We start from the raw sequence: 13,986 nt of genomic DNA, 5'->3' as shown, positions 1-13,986 counted from the left end.
GGCCACCGTACCTTCTGTTTATGTCATTGTATGGATGTAGCATGCTTCAAATTCTCTATTAAAGCTCAACAAAGTACAATTTCTCCATACATAAAGTTAGTGCTAAAACATCAAACCATTGTTCCGGTTTTACTAGAAATATAGGGCTTGATTCATTAAGAAAAGTTAAGCAAAAGTAAGCAAGTAAGGCAAACCATGTTGCATACGAGGGGGAGATAAATGTGATGGCAGATTTGGAGTTGGGGTAGGGCATGTCCTAGATCAACTTTAAATTTTAGTCTTCAAATAATCTATCAAGTATATGTGTGCTACAAGAAAAAACAGACAGCACTTAACTTATGTGCAAAATAATAAACTCATTTGCACCCCTTGCATTGTAACATGGTTTTGTCCAGAAAAATTAAGTAAGAAAATTTACTCAATATTTTGCTTAACTTTCCTGAATGAATCAGGCCCATAGTGGCTAAACACATGATTTGATGTTAAATCATTGTGAATATGTGAGGTTGTGGGGAGAATTGCAGGTGCCGTTCAGATGCTGTCAGCAGTAAATAACTAAAGAACTTAATCAGCAACATCTGCAGTCTCTGTATTGGTAACTGTCAGTCTCTTTCAGAGGAAACACAAACAGGTGACTAGGGGAAAACTGCATGTGATTGACAGTTACCCCCTCTAAGAATACTGTAGAATTTTAAAAAAAAAAATTTAAAACCGGATAGCGTGTCCCCTTCACAAATCGTTAATTAGCCCCAGTGCTGGTCAGGGCTGTACAGGTGCCTTTAAAGGGAGGGGCATAAAATACAGCATACCCCACAGAGTCTACCAGTTCCATGCTGAACAAGACTTGGGTTTTTCTCATCCCCCCTGTGGGGGCCATGGTAAATAACAAGACTGGAATAGACCCCTTACAGCCCTGCCCATTATACAAAAAAAAAATTACACACTCAATTTTACACATTGTCCAAATCATAACCTAGAACAAAAACCTGGACAATCCTCATAAACAAGAAAGGAACAAAAACACTTACAAATTATGATCAAACACCTCAACTGAAGAGGCGTCCTAAGGAATCATTTTGCTGTGGTAATGCGTAAGAAATTTGAGTGTACTTTTGTAAGTTAGTATAATGGGCAGGCATCTTAGGGACCCTTGCCCATAATACTGGGACCACTAGGGTAGTGTCCTGAACCACAGGGAGAAATGGAAGTATTACCACTAGCAGTCAACGCTACAGGGCAGAAAGGTGCAAAGTCTAACACACCCCCAGTGTTCACCAGGGACCCTCGCAAGGAGATTTGGTGTTAGCCATTGGGGACATGCAGGTCGCAGCCTTCAAAGCCAGTCGCTAGTGAGGTAACTGGAGTAGAGTGTAGTGGACAAGTTGGGTTAGTACCTGAGCAAACAGTGGAAGTGACATGATAAATTCAAGAGAGTAGTCATGATAGCCGAGGTCAGAACCAGGAGATGCAAACTGAGATAATTTGTTAGACAAAAGAGTAGTCAGGAACAGGCAGAGGTCAGAACCAGGATATCCGATACAGAATAGAACAAGAGGAGTAGTAAGGAACTTGTTAGCACACAGATACCAGATCGGACAGAATATGTGATCCAATTCTTTGGCAGTGGGGGGACTGCTCCAATATATCAAGCTGCAATTTTGCATTTTCAGCAATTTTCGCCAGTAAAGTGATTTTACCAAAATCGCCATGCTACAAATTGCTGTCCTGATGTTCGGTCACTCCAGCAATACAAGTTGCCATATGTATGAAGCTACGATTTTGCAAACTCTCCTAAGATTGCTTGTGGTTCCTCAAGTATGTACTTTATTTCGTGTCCCTGTCTGGAAATATTAAGTGTTGCTACATCAGAAAAAAATAGTAATAATTCCTGCCCCTTTTGCTTTTAAACAAGAAATCACGATCACCCTCATACTTAAATCTTGTATTTTGTCTCCTGTTAAGTTAAGAAAGGCAAGATAGCTTTAATAGCATGATTTTTCTTCCTGTTAAATCTCAGGCGAGTTTCTGTTTTTGTTGAATCTCCGGCGGGATAGGTGTTTTAAAATCGACACACATATTCGGAGATTGGATTTTGGAATGCAAAATCACAGGTTAATACATATGGTGACTGCACATAAAATCGTTGGTGATCTCAAGCGATTTACAGCGTTTTGAAATCACTGAAAAAATCTCAGCTTAATACATTTACCAACCAGAGTCTTCCTTAAATAACGTGAGCTGACTGCATTTCCGGAAGTCAATGAAGTCACGTCAGCTGACCTCCAACAAGAGAAGATGCGTCCTGTTGCCTAGCAATGTACGCACATGCCCATTGTACCCAGAAGTGACATCCTGTTGCTAAGCGACGGGTAGCACTGCCGGGGGTAGGAAGGTGAGGACAGCACCTGACAAGTAGCAAGGTTTCCACTCCAGCGATCCCAATCCTGTTCATTTCCACGGCCCTGGCATATCAGAAGACGAGCACTTTTCCAAAGTGATCCAACTTTTGTGTTCTCCCTTTCATAGTGAATACCAGGGCCAGATGTCCAGCACTAGTGCTGGTTACGGATATGGGCTTTGGACAAAATTATTATTGCACAGTGCACTGTGGATTGGAGGTATTTTGTGTCATTCAAAATGTCCTTTGCCATCTCTAAGCTGGTGGAAAAAAAGTTATTTTGCTGAGTGCCATGCATATTAGGAAACCCACTGAAATCGTTACCGCTTTATCTCATTACAATAATCTAACTATCCAAAATATAGACTTGATTGTGCACTGCTCCAGAAAACGAGACACTTGTGCCCCTCTTCCCTACTTCTCTAATAAAACCTTCAGCCCGCCCAGCTCCTTACATCTTATGCTTGTAATTTACTCTGAAAACCTATGTGCAACTGTGAATAGCTAAGCATGTACAAACTAAGGCCTGCAGCGGGTGCAATGCTTTCTATGTGCTGTGAAGAGGCCACTTTGCCCTTTGTAAATGACTTGGAGCAGCCATGGACAGATCAGTAGAATGAGCTTCGGTAAGCTGAAGTAGGTGATATGTCTGCTTAACGTACAAGGGGCTTTATAGCTAAATTTTGTAAGTGCTTCCATCAAGGGGACCCTTACAAAATGTTGCTATATTGCCACAAATGTCTGGTTCGTACATTCAATTTGGTCTTTATTTTCCAGGCTCTAGAATCTTCCAATCAGGTCTGAAATATGGATAGATCGTGTCACCTCTTATAATATACCCCCAATGTCCCCTATACTACCCTCTGTATCCTTCTCACTTCTCTCCATGTTATTCCATGTGTCCTCTTCACCTCTCCTCTTGTTACTCCGTTGTGGTTCTGCATGTTAGCCAGTGAGTTACTGTATATAACAAATGTTTTGGGTGTTATATGACATAAGTGGTAATTTAGTGTTTTATGAAGTGTTTTGATTGTAGTTTTGAAATATGTAATACTTCAAGCTCATTCCATTCAGTGTGGGACTGGCAGCCTCTGGGGGCTGAGCACATAGGATATTAACAAAATCACCTGGCGTTAGAATCTGTATGTCATTTATTTATCCCCTTCATGTACAGCATTGCGTAATATGTTGGCACTTTAGAAAGAATGATAATTGCAGGTCATATGTGTAATTATTCTGTATTATATGATTTGGGAAAAAAATAAAATCCATTTGATTGTAAGCAGGATTCCTTCTACCTTTGTCTGTATCTGCTTTCCAACATTCCATGCAAACCAACCAGCTGTATGGAATAACTGGTGCTGTTTAAATAAAGGATGATGATAAGAAATCATTATAATAATTAAAATATTTTTATATTATGTGGAATAAGTTAAGCATTACATAGCATACACAGCCGTAACACAGACTATAACAGGTTTTCCTCATTCTGTGTTTGGACACAGAATTCTTGCACGTTTCTCCAGTGGAATTTGGCCTTCCACGTGGTATTCCCCCATTATTTTTGTACCGCCCATACTCCTCCCTAATTATACTACAACCACATAGCAGAATGAATTGACAATGCAAGCTTCCCAGCTCTATTAACAGACTATAAACTCTCTGAAATGGGGAGTTTACAAATACACTACAGAACTTTGCACCTGTCACTGTTCTGCTGTGAAATTAAATCTGCATGAAATTCCACCACAACTTTGCTCATATCTAAAATATATATAGGTTGTTTCTGATAAAATATATTCTCAATTATATCAATTTATGATATACTTCATTTATAAAGAAAGTGCTTTTCTTAAGGACAAGGTATTTTCTCTTACACTCTCTTATATACCGACAATATAATGCTGTTAGCTACAGCTCCGAAAAAAACATTCATTGTTCTCATTCATTCTTGGGGTAGCAAATTCTTCACCGTGATAGACAACTTTTTTCATTGTTCATTTCTAAAAAATGGCTCAATTGTGCTTGGGTTAGTTTTGTTTATATTTATTTTACAATTTACACGGATGAGTGTTAGAAGTGTTTCTAATGACATTGATCAGATGGTGCAGATAATGTCAATATCTTTAAAGTACCAAGTAATCAAAAGTCTGTATACATTGTTTATTTAAATATAACTTTAAATAGGTTAAGTAGCTTACCATTTTTATAGATGTAATTGTGCAGTAAAGGCAATACTTTTACTGTTAAAATAAATGCCCCGTATAATGAAAATGCATTTTTTATCTCAGTAGTTTCAGTGCAATGCCAATTTTATGCTATAGCTAATCAGCTGACAGTGTTGCTTATAGCCGTAGTAGCCGTAGTCATGCTTAAGCAAAACATAGATGGCTGATCCTTACTCTTAGCTCAATCTTCAAGTGACATGATAACTTTACACTTTGGCTACACATATAAACAGGGGCAGATTGGGAAGGTAAAGTGCCCTGGAAAATATTTTGAAAGTGGCCTCATATTGAATTGGTAAGAGGCGTGTGCAGCCGCGCAGCGGTGCTGCTTTAAGCATGACCAGTATGTAAGGGGCGTGCTGGCACACAGGTAATGTACCATACCTTCCAACTGCCTCTGCAGCAGGACAGGGCTGGCAAACTTTAGTCCGGGGGCAAGACTCAACTCAGCAGCCTATTAGGAACATTTTAAAGGAAAACAAAATGCAAGCGGCCCAGTGACCCAGCCCAAGGTAGCCCAATATGGGACTGGTCCGGGGGCCCAGCATGCCCCTGCCCTGCAGTCATGACAGTTCTTATAGCCTGAGCTGGTTGACGCTAAAGTAGGGGGACAACAGACGTGGGATTCCCACTTCAAGTTCTGTAACCAGGACCAGGATATGTCAGGCTGAGCACACTAGAACAGGGTGACCCACAGCGTGACATCTGTCATAATGTGAAAGCAGTCCACTCACCGGGGAGCTGAAGTCAGTAATGGAAACGGATGCACAACCAGTGTGTGCCCCTTTCCTGGGACAATCAGCCCTGCAGCCCTGTGTGGAACCACTTGGCTTCTTCCTGGCACTCTGGAGCACTGGATATCAGGGTAGATTAGATTAAATTAGTGTTGTGGAACTACAAGTTCCCACAAGCCCTGGCTACCGTTGACTGATTGGGCAAGAGCATTTGTTGTCTCCCTGCCTAAGCGGTAACCAACCCTGGCTATAGCACTGGTTACTTTTGTTTGGGTGGGCCACACTGTTTTTTTTGTATTATGTTTTGATATTCAATTATTTTTTAACACACTATCATTATGTACTGATGTGGTTATCCTCATCAGCACATATCTTTACAGAAGCCCTCTAGAGACTTAATAGATATCAGAAAATAAATCTGGAGAATACTTAGGCTGCATCTCCAAGGAGTGCGCTACACTTACACCCGCACAACACTACTGTACAAAGCTTGTATATGTATGTCCCCAAGCTGCTTCCCCAGACATGAGGGGCAGCAGGTCCAAGTTAAACCTCTAACTACAGCTGCATTTTCCCTGCTAAGCAGATTTTCATGGACCACAGTTCAAATTACATCCAGCTCTAAATTAGGACCTTTGTGCACATTTACCGTACATAAAGGTACATTAATATTCCATTTAATTCAACAAAGCAGCTAGAGGGCGCTATAGGCTGAACTACAGCTATTCTGATCTTCAAGTTATGTCATCTGAAAACAGCAATACAAATAGAAAATGTATGTATTATAGGAGATATAAACATTTCAATGTGGACGAATTTCAGAGCTTAAAGGTGGACAATGGTCACTTTTTCTAGATTGTGTATATTTAAATACACTTGAGTAAACCATCCAGATGGTTCTTTTAAGAACAATTGTAAATAAATGTATACTCTCTTGTAATTTCTCCCATGTTCAGTAGAAGATCCCTCTTGAGAGTAGATGGAGGAAATAAAACAAAAAGCAAAATGTGAAATTGTCTTGCACACCTGGGGGCCTATTTTGCATAACAGACATGTAGCTGGCATTTATGAGGGATGCAAATGTTTGCATGTTGCCATGGGACTTAACCTTGGGTGACCTATTCCCCAAGTCAATTGTGTGCTTATACAGAAACCATCTGGGTGTTCTGTCCGTTCAGTGCTCCTGAACACTTTATCATCATTTTACACCTGGACTTTTGAACCCTTACTCAAAACCATTCACTTAAGTCTTTTGTATCACTTAATGCCGCTGTATAGATAAGGACTAATAATAATAATGAATTAGTAGGGATTGGTTGAGCTGTCTAATCTGCTTCTGGAATGCAGTATTTAATTAGACAGATTTCAGTTCTACAAAAAGATTTATCTGGTTGGATCATTATCTGGTACATTGGAAGATGCAATCAGAAAATCACTAACAGCCGGTGTATATGGTCATCTTCCATCTACACTACCAGGCTCAGATATAAGGAGCCAGATGTCATCCATTCACTAAGCTTGTGTTCTGTTTAGTCAGATCTTTTCCACTTCAGCCACCCCAATGAGTGAGTAATACTTTCACGTGTCGCTTGGGCTCAACAGCAGTACCAGCCCTTGTGAGGTCGGGCATGTATGTAGCGTGTGTTTAACTGTTGTCCTTATAACATGTTTACTAACCTTAAAATCATATTCTAGGTACACATTAAATGTGTTATCTGATCTCGGAGAGGGTGAAAAGATTGATGACAGAACAATCATTAATTGGGTAAATGAAACTCTCAGTAATGCAAACAAGAAAACATTCATCTCCAGCTTCAAGGTAATCCATGTTTTGTTGATGACAATAAAGCAGATACTAGCTTTTCACTGAATAACTTTTTAATTGAATTATAAGTCTGTGTGGCATATTTATCAAGCTGTGGTTGCTGTCATTATTTAAAATGGCAATTTTATTAAAGGCAAAGCCCATCGGGTCTTTGATAAACTTACAGCAAATTTTGGGACTGGCGCTTAATAAATATACCCTCTTATCTTTGAAATTCTCTCCTTTCTTTGGCCATACTCATTATCATAAATATTCATGAAGGGTTTTATTCCCCTCATGTAGGACTGACACTGCTATTACTTACCTCACTTGCTATTTACTTATTTGATCCCTACTTTGTATAACATTGAGATTTCTTTAAATACAGAAATCTCAATGTCGCTCTGTTATGTGACGAGAAAGTGAAGTGCCAGCATTCACTCTGTTTGCAATTTCTAGCGGTTTAGATGCCAGTGTCGTTGGAAATGTCCTCTGTCTGTTTTAATGTAAATCTGCATTTAATCCATGTCGCTGTTATAGTCAGCAGAATTTTTTCACCTGCGTACTCGGTGTCAGTAATAGACTCGTCGGAATAACATACCCCACCCAATGTGTTGTATCCTGAAAACGAAACTTTTATGCTCATACAACTACATGACCAGAAACTACAGAGGAAAGATAGAAATTGAAGGCAATATACTTAGTAAAACATGCAGGAGGACACATATTGAAAGTGGCCTGAAGGTAGATAAATCCTTTATTTTAGTAAACATTGTAGGATGACACCTTGAAAGTTATCCGAAACTGGATAATACCTTTAATGTATGCCGTGCAAAATGAATATTTATTGTGGTTATTTTTCTATTACAGTTATATGGAAAGGTTTGGGAACTCCTGGTAAAATTGCATGTTTTACTGAAACTCTTAGTGAAAAGTTTGTATAACCTCTGCAGGGTACAAACATGAACATGACCTATTTCTGTTCATTTAAATGCACGATTACTATTTATTTGCTGAATTTAACAGATTGAAAAAGTACAAATAACAGTGAATTTGCAGAAGTTTGGCAGTGTTTCCCGTTGATTCATTAGTACTTTTAATTTGCACATATCACTCTGCAAATCCCTATACTTGTTCCCTATATTCTCCAGAATCCTATTCAAATTACTCACCCGCACCTACAAAGCTACTTTTCACTGAAACAATGATACAATACAATGATACAATGTGACTAGAGGTGCCCAAACCTTGTATAAAACTCTCTGTAATTATTTTGTCTTATTTCCACTTACAGTATAAGAACCTATTACGTATATTTTTATTACACCATATATTATTTAATGGTTTTATATAGCAGAGAATCCATTATTTGAAGAAAAGAATTGGTAATCCCTAACCAGTTGTTTTCTACAGCTTAGTAAACGGCAGTAACATAACACTTAACACAAACCCATTAAAGAGAGTTTCCATCGTGCTGTGACTACAAAACACGTTAATAGTTAATGTTGTGTTAACATTTCGCTTTCAGGATAAGTCCATTAATACAAGTCTGCCTGTGCTCGACTTAATTGATGCCATTGCACCTAAAGCTGTCAATCCGGATATGGTGAAAAGGGAAAATCTTTCTGATGCAGACAAGTTGAACAATGCAAAGTAAGTGGTTTTATTTATTTATTTTGTGCTCAGATGAGAAAGGCCTCATTAATGGATCACTTGAGGAGTGTAAAAGGTCAGCTTGTGGGATGACTTCTAACTATATTTCATCATACTAGAAAGCGTACAGTAAAGAACCAGTGATCTCCAGGGCGATTCTAGTCTTCCCACTGCCTGAGGGGCATTGTAATATGTAAAAGAGATTGTGCAGTAAGCCACCTCCTATATATAAATCTCCGAGAAGAAATGGGACGTGTGTTCCAGAAGATCTAGAATTATCCTACATTTTCTTTCTGCTTTCCTCTGCAGCTGGATGGTTTTATATGTATTATTAGTATGTACAGGGCTGCCAAGAGGAATTCAGGGCCCCGGTACAACAAATTCATGGGGCCCCCCTTATAGTCGAGCATGCAAAAATTTTTTAGGCGGCGCACATTTTTTAGGGGGTGTGGTCATGCATTTGGGGGCGTGGCAAATGCACCATTGGGGCGTGGCTAACATCAAAATCACTAGGCTCTCAATTCGCCTGAGCGTCACATATGTCCAAGCACTCCTGACTTTCAGGACATCTACCACCACAGTGTAGTATAGAAACAATGCAGTGTATACACAGAGAGTTCAGTCTTGGCCTGCACCTTACATTGGGCACAACACTCACCAAAAATTGGTATTGTCCCTACTAGAATCACAACATTTCACACACTCTGCTGCTCTCTCCTACCTGTTCTTCTCACTTTCTCCACCTGTGGCTTTCTTTAGTGTCGGCTTGTCCAGATCCTGGAATGTTGAAGGACCTATTTGGAAAAAAAAATGGCTACAGTTAGAAAATTACAGCCAGCCCCGGCGTTAAATCAATAGCACCCTTGATTATTAATTAGGCCTTCCTCCAGCCCCAACATTAAAATAATAGTATTCACATTTAATAAATAAACCTATTCCCTCCCTGCAAACAGCTCCAGCAATACCTATTTCCCGCAATCATCACTGCCATTAAATAACTCATAGTCACATTTAATAAATAGACCTCATTCTCCCTAAACTCACCCCCATATTCAATAGCCCCCAAACCACCCCATCTTAAATTAATAGTCCCCACTATTAAATTGCCTCACCATCACCCTACAAACAAAATAGCGCCCATTAATTAGCCACCACCTACCTCACACACACTATATCGCAACAAGCCCCCTGTGCCATCACACACACAATACTGTGCCCCTTCATCACAACTACACTGTGCCCCCTTATGCTCACACTGCGCCCTCCATGCTGCTTTCTCCCCTTCTTTTTCACTCTGTGCCTCTCCCCTTTTTTTTTTTAATTAGTGCTTCTCTCCCATTTTTTTTAATTAGTGCTCCTCTCCTTTTTTTTTAATTAGTGCTTCTCTCCCCCTTTTTTAATTAGTGCTTCTCTCCCCCTTTTTTTAAATTAGTGCTTCTCTCCCCTTTTTTTTTTTTTAATTAGTGCTTCTCTCCACTTTTTTTTTTTTTTTACTCTCAGCCTCTCTCCCCTGCATTTTTACTCCCTCTTCTTCATAGCACTGTCCCTTTCTGTTTCCCTCCCCTTGCCTTTCCGTTTCTTTACTTACCTTTTGTTAGCTTCTATCTTTTCTTTTCTTCTCTTCTCTTCTTTCTTCTGTTTTCTCTGCTTTCTTCTGGTCTTGTCTGGCGCTCCTCACTGACTGCCGGGCGTGACTTGATGACGTCACGCCCGGCAGTCAGTGTGAATGGAGAAGAGAGGAAGGAGGGACGCGGCGCCGATCACGTATGATTCTTTTTTTTTTTTTTCGTTCCAGCACCCTCTCTAAAAATTAGCACGCAAGCCTGGGCCCGGGTAAAATGTACCCGCTCCCCCACCCTCTCAGCGGCCCTGAGTATGTATACCTCTATAGAAATAATATTGCTTAACTCAAACTTGACATTTTAGAAACAACTCCCAATTTGCCATTACGGGCTCTTGAAATTATGTCTATTGCGAAACACACACACCATCCAACCTCGTTCCCACTAGTCTCATTACAGCAATCCATCTAGCATACACTAGTCCCATTCCCATTACAGCAATCCATCTAGCATACACTAGTCCCATTCCCATTACAGCAATCCATCTAGCATACAAGGTTCATGAAGAATGAAAAAAGGAATTGCCAAACTAATCAATTTTTTTTTATAAAATTATTAAATGTATATACATGCTAATCACAATAAGAAACATTTGTGTATTAGACTCTGTAATACCTACCTCCCAATTGTTCGGATTTGAGCGGGAAAGTCCCGATTTGAGTGCATTTTGGTCTCCAGAAGAATGGCTGCCGTTTGTGTAACCTAGTCAGTAATAGAGAAACACTGTGAAATAAATGTTATTTCATCTGAAACTCATGTTCTGGTAAAACTTTATTTAGAAACCTACCCTCAGCAGAATGAGCAAACCAGGAGATATACTATTTCATTATTCAAAACGATTCTCAGCATCTATCTCAGGACATAGGCAGGTACATTAGTGATAGAACCAAATTTCTGCATTCTGGATGTTATCCTCATTCGCTTTTCTATGTGTGCGGGATTGTGTCTATCTATGTGTGTGTGTGTGTCTAGACACACAGACACAGACACACTGGTCGAAGTGGAAATTTAGAAGTGGCAGTAGGAAAAATGTAATGAGAATGTAAGTGAATAGAATGTAACAGTTTTACAATGCATGCAGTAGGATAAGTGGCATCCAAGTATCCATCCAAGACTGCTGCAGGGTAGCATTTATTTACAGATATCCAGGAAACATTAGATTCAGCAAATACAATAAGTAATGCAATCAATTTGTACTGCTAAGTGGGGTTTTCTCAAAAGCAGGAAAATCCATGCGCCCATAGATTCTTACATTAATCCTATCATTTACAATATAACTGGCATCCATCTGGTTATAATGTAATCTAATGTAAAATATACCAGGACAAACTGTCTTTCAGAGCAGAAAGCTGCACGTACTGTCTTGATATCACAAATCCTTACTTTCTTTGTGACAATGTTTTCACTCTTGCAAGATACTGTACGGAAGTCCGCAATGATCATGAATATATGCGATGGACCATGACCCTGCCGTTGTGTGACTACAAGAGGTTCTGGCGGGGCATGCTGGGACTTCCTAAAATAAGGAATATAACCAGCAAAGTAAACATGCCTGAGCCCTAACATTTCCATCCTTTGTTTACAGGTATGCCATATCCATCGCCAGAAAGATCGGAGCCCGGATATACGCCCTGCCTGAGGACTTGGTGGAAGTGAAACCAAAGATGGTGATGACAGTATTTGCCTGTCTGATGGGGAAAGGACTGAACAAGTTAAAATAATGCAGACATCTTCCTCCTGTTTATTTGCCATTTTAGTATGCAGAGTACCTCATAGGGAACAGAACTGTGCTGCCCATAAAAATATGAAACATGAAATATGGAAAAATGATAATATATGTATGTTATGATGGAAATGAAATAACGGTTTCATTCATGTGAAAAAAATGTACTATTTTTGAATAATCTGTGCTTATTATACTATGATTAGTCATAATCTCGTGTTCTATGTGGAAATTATATAGACATATCGAAGCTCGTCACATGCTTTCCTTGTGGCACACAGACTCTCCAACTGGTTGCAGTTGGCAAGGTGGCAGTGTTGTGTATCAGATCAGATCAGAATGCTAAACTCTCAGGTGGATCTCTTTTTGTCGACAAAAAAGCCCTAAGGTAATTAAATCTCAGGTTAGATACAAGATAGAAATGTAAATTAGCACAGACTGGTGATGACTGTTAGCTCTTTCACTCCCAGCAGAACCATCAAAGATGGCAAAACTTTTCCACATATTACTGACATCTGAGTAGGAGTTAAAAAGTATTGATCTATAGACTTATATAATCCATAATTTCATTGCCTCATTTTCTAACCTGTCTAAAGATGCTCCAGCCATCAGTTGAAACACGCGTGCCGATGTATTCTGAACAGCAGCTTTTAATTAAGACTTTCGATGCATGAAACACACCACAATCAGTTTTACAGGAACCTCACTACACTGTTGGAGGACCCTCACCTAATCTTCCTCATTGCCTCAGTTTTTCTCATCATGACACTGTCTCTGTCCTCACTGAGAATAATATGCGTGGACAGGTCACCTCCTACCACAATATCAGCACATCCATCTCTTGAAATACTTTGCTCTGCTGTGAAGATGTTGATGATGCAATTGACTAATAGAAATGGGACATTCTGGACGAGCAGGGGATGAAGACTGCTCTGAACCTACACATAAGCACCTTAAAAACCATGAAGAGTTCGAGACTGGATTATTTCCCCCTCCTCACCACACACACACACACACACACACATGCACGCATACGCACACACACACACACACACAGCCAGTTTCACTGTCACCTCTGCGATGCTGGAGTTGATACAGAATCCATTAGCAGAGTCTTGCATCACACTGTATTCAGCAATAAAACACATTGGCAACAGTTCAGGAATCATCACCATTTTCCCAAGCCTAACTGTTCACCGAGTACCTCTTAAACAAGACTTACTGATCACTAAAACATTGCCATTGTGACCTTTTGTTGTCACTAATAATTATTAATAAATTTGGTTTTGACTGCGAAGTCATCTTTAATTGTTGACAGCTGCATATGTGATATGATTAAAGGTGCCATTAAATTGCTATTATAATTGTTTATTTATAGGGTGCCATAATATTGATCAATACCATACAGTGGAATTTATGGATTGTACATAAAAAATAGTTGAACCGCAAGCTAAATATTGAATTGACTAAATAACAAAAATACTGGACAAGCATACAGCATAATAGGGAATATACAAGATTGTACAAAATGGGAATGTACAAGAAGACTGGAGGAAAGAGGACGCTAATCCTGAGATTTTATAATCTAATGGGTGGGATGAGGCCCAAACCAGTAGGGTGTTACAGTGTGGAGTGTGGGTGTGGCTTAGGACATGCTAGGGTGGCAAGAACGAATAAGGTGGCAGAATGAGGCAGGGGGAGAATCTGATTGGAAGTTTGCTCCACAGGTGTGAAACAGTACAGGATAAATCTTAGAGGTGGGAGTGGAAGGTTGTAACCAGTGGGGAGTCAAGGCCCAGGTCCATTTTCAGTGGGAGGGAATGA

The 13,986-nt window shown here is 39.7% G+C and overlaps 1 protein-coding gene across 3 annotated transcripts in view; it reads left to right on the top strand.

The window, feature by feature from the left end:
* The window catches only part of PLS1 (plastin 1), a 93,680-nt gene extending 80,178 nt beyond the window's left edge, over window positions 1-13,502 (top strand). For all 3 annotated transcript variants that reach the window (XM_075200550.1, XM_075200547.1, XM_075200548.1), the window contains 3 exons: window positions 7,056-7,179; window positions 8,693-8,817; window positions 12,025-13,502. In XM_075200550.1, coding sequence (XP_075056651.1) covers window positions 7,056-7,179; window positions 8,693-8,817; window positions 12,025-12,160 — 385 coding nt within the window. In that variant the 3' untranslated portion in view covers window positions 12,161-13,502. The remainder of the gene's footprint in view (window positions 1-7,055; window positions 7,180-8,692; window positions 8,818-12,024) is intronic.
* Window positions 13,503-13,986: the final 484 nt, after the last annotated feature.

The sequence above is a fragment of the Mixophyes fleayi genome, chromosome 3 (genome assembly GCF_038048845.1).
Source record: "Mixophyes fleayi isolate aMixFle1 chromosome 3, aMixFle1.hap1, whole genome shotgun sequence".
In the NCBI taxonomy this organism is placed as follows: domain Eukaryota; kingdom Metazoa; phylum Chordata; class Amphibia; order Anura; family Limnodynastidae; genus Mixophyes; species Mixophyes fleayi.
The sequence above is the reverse complement of the archived record's forward strand: the minus strand, read 5'-3'. Positions and strand labels throughout refer to the sequence as shown.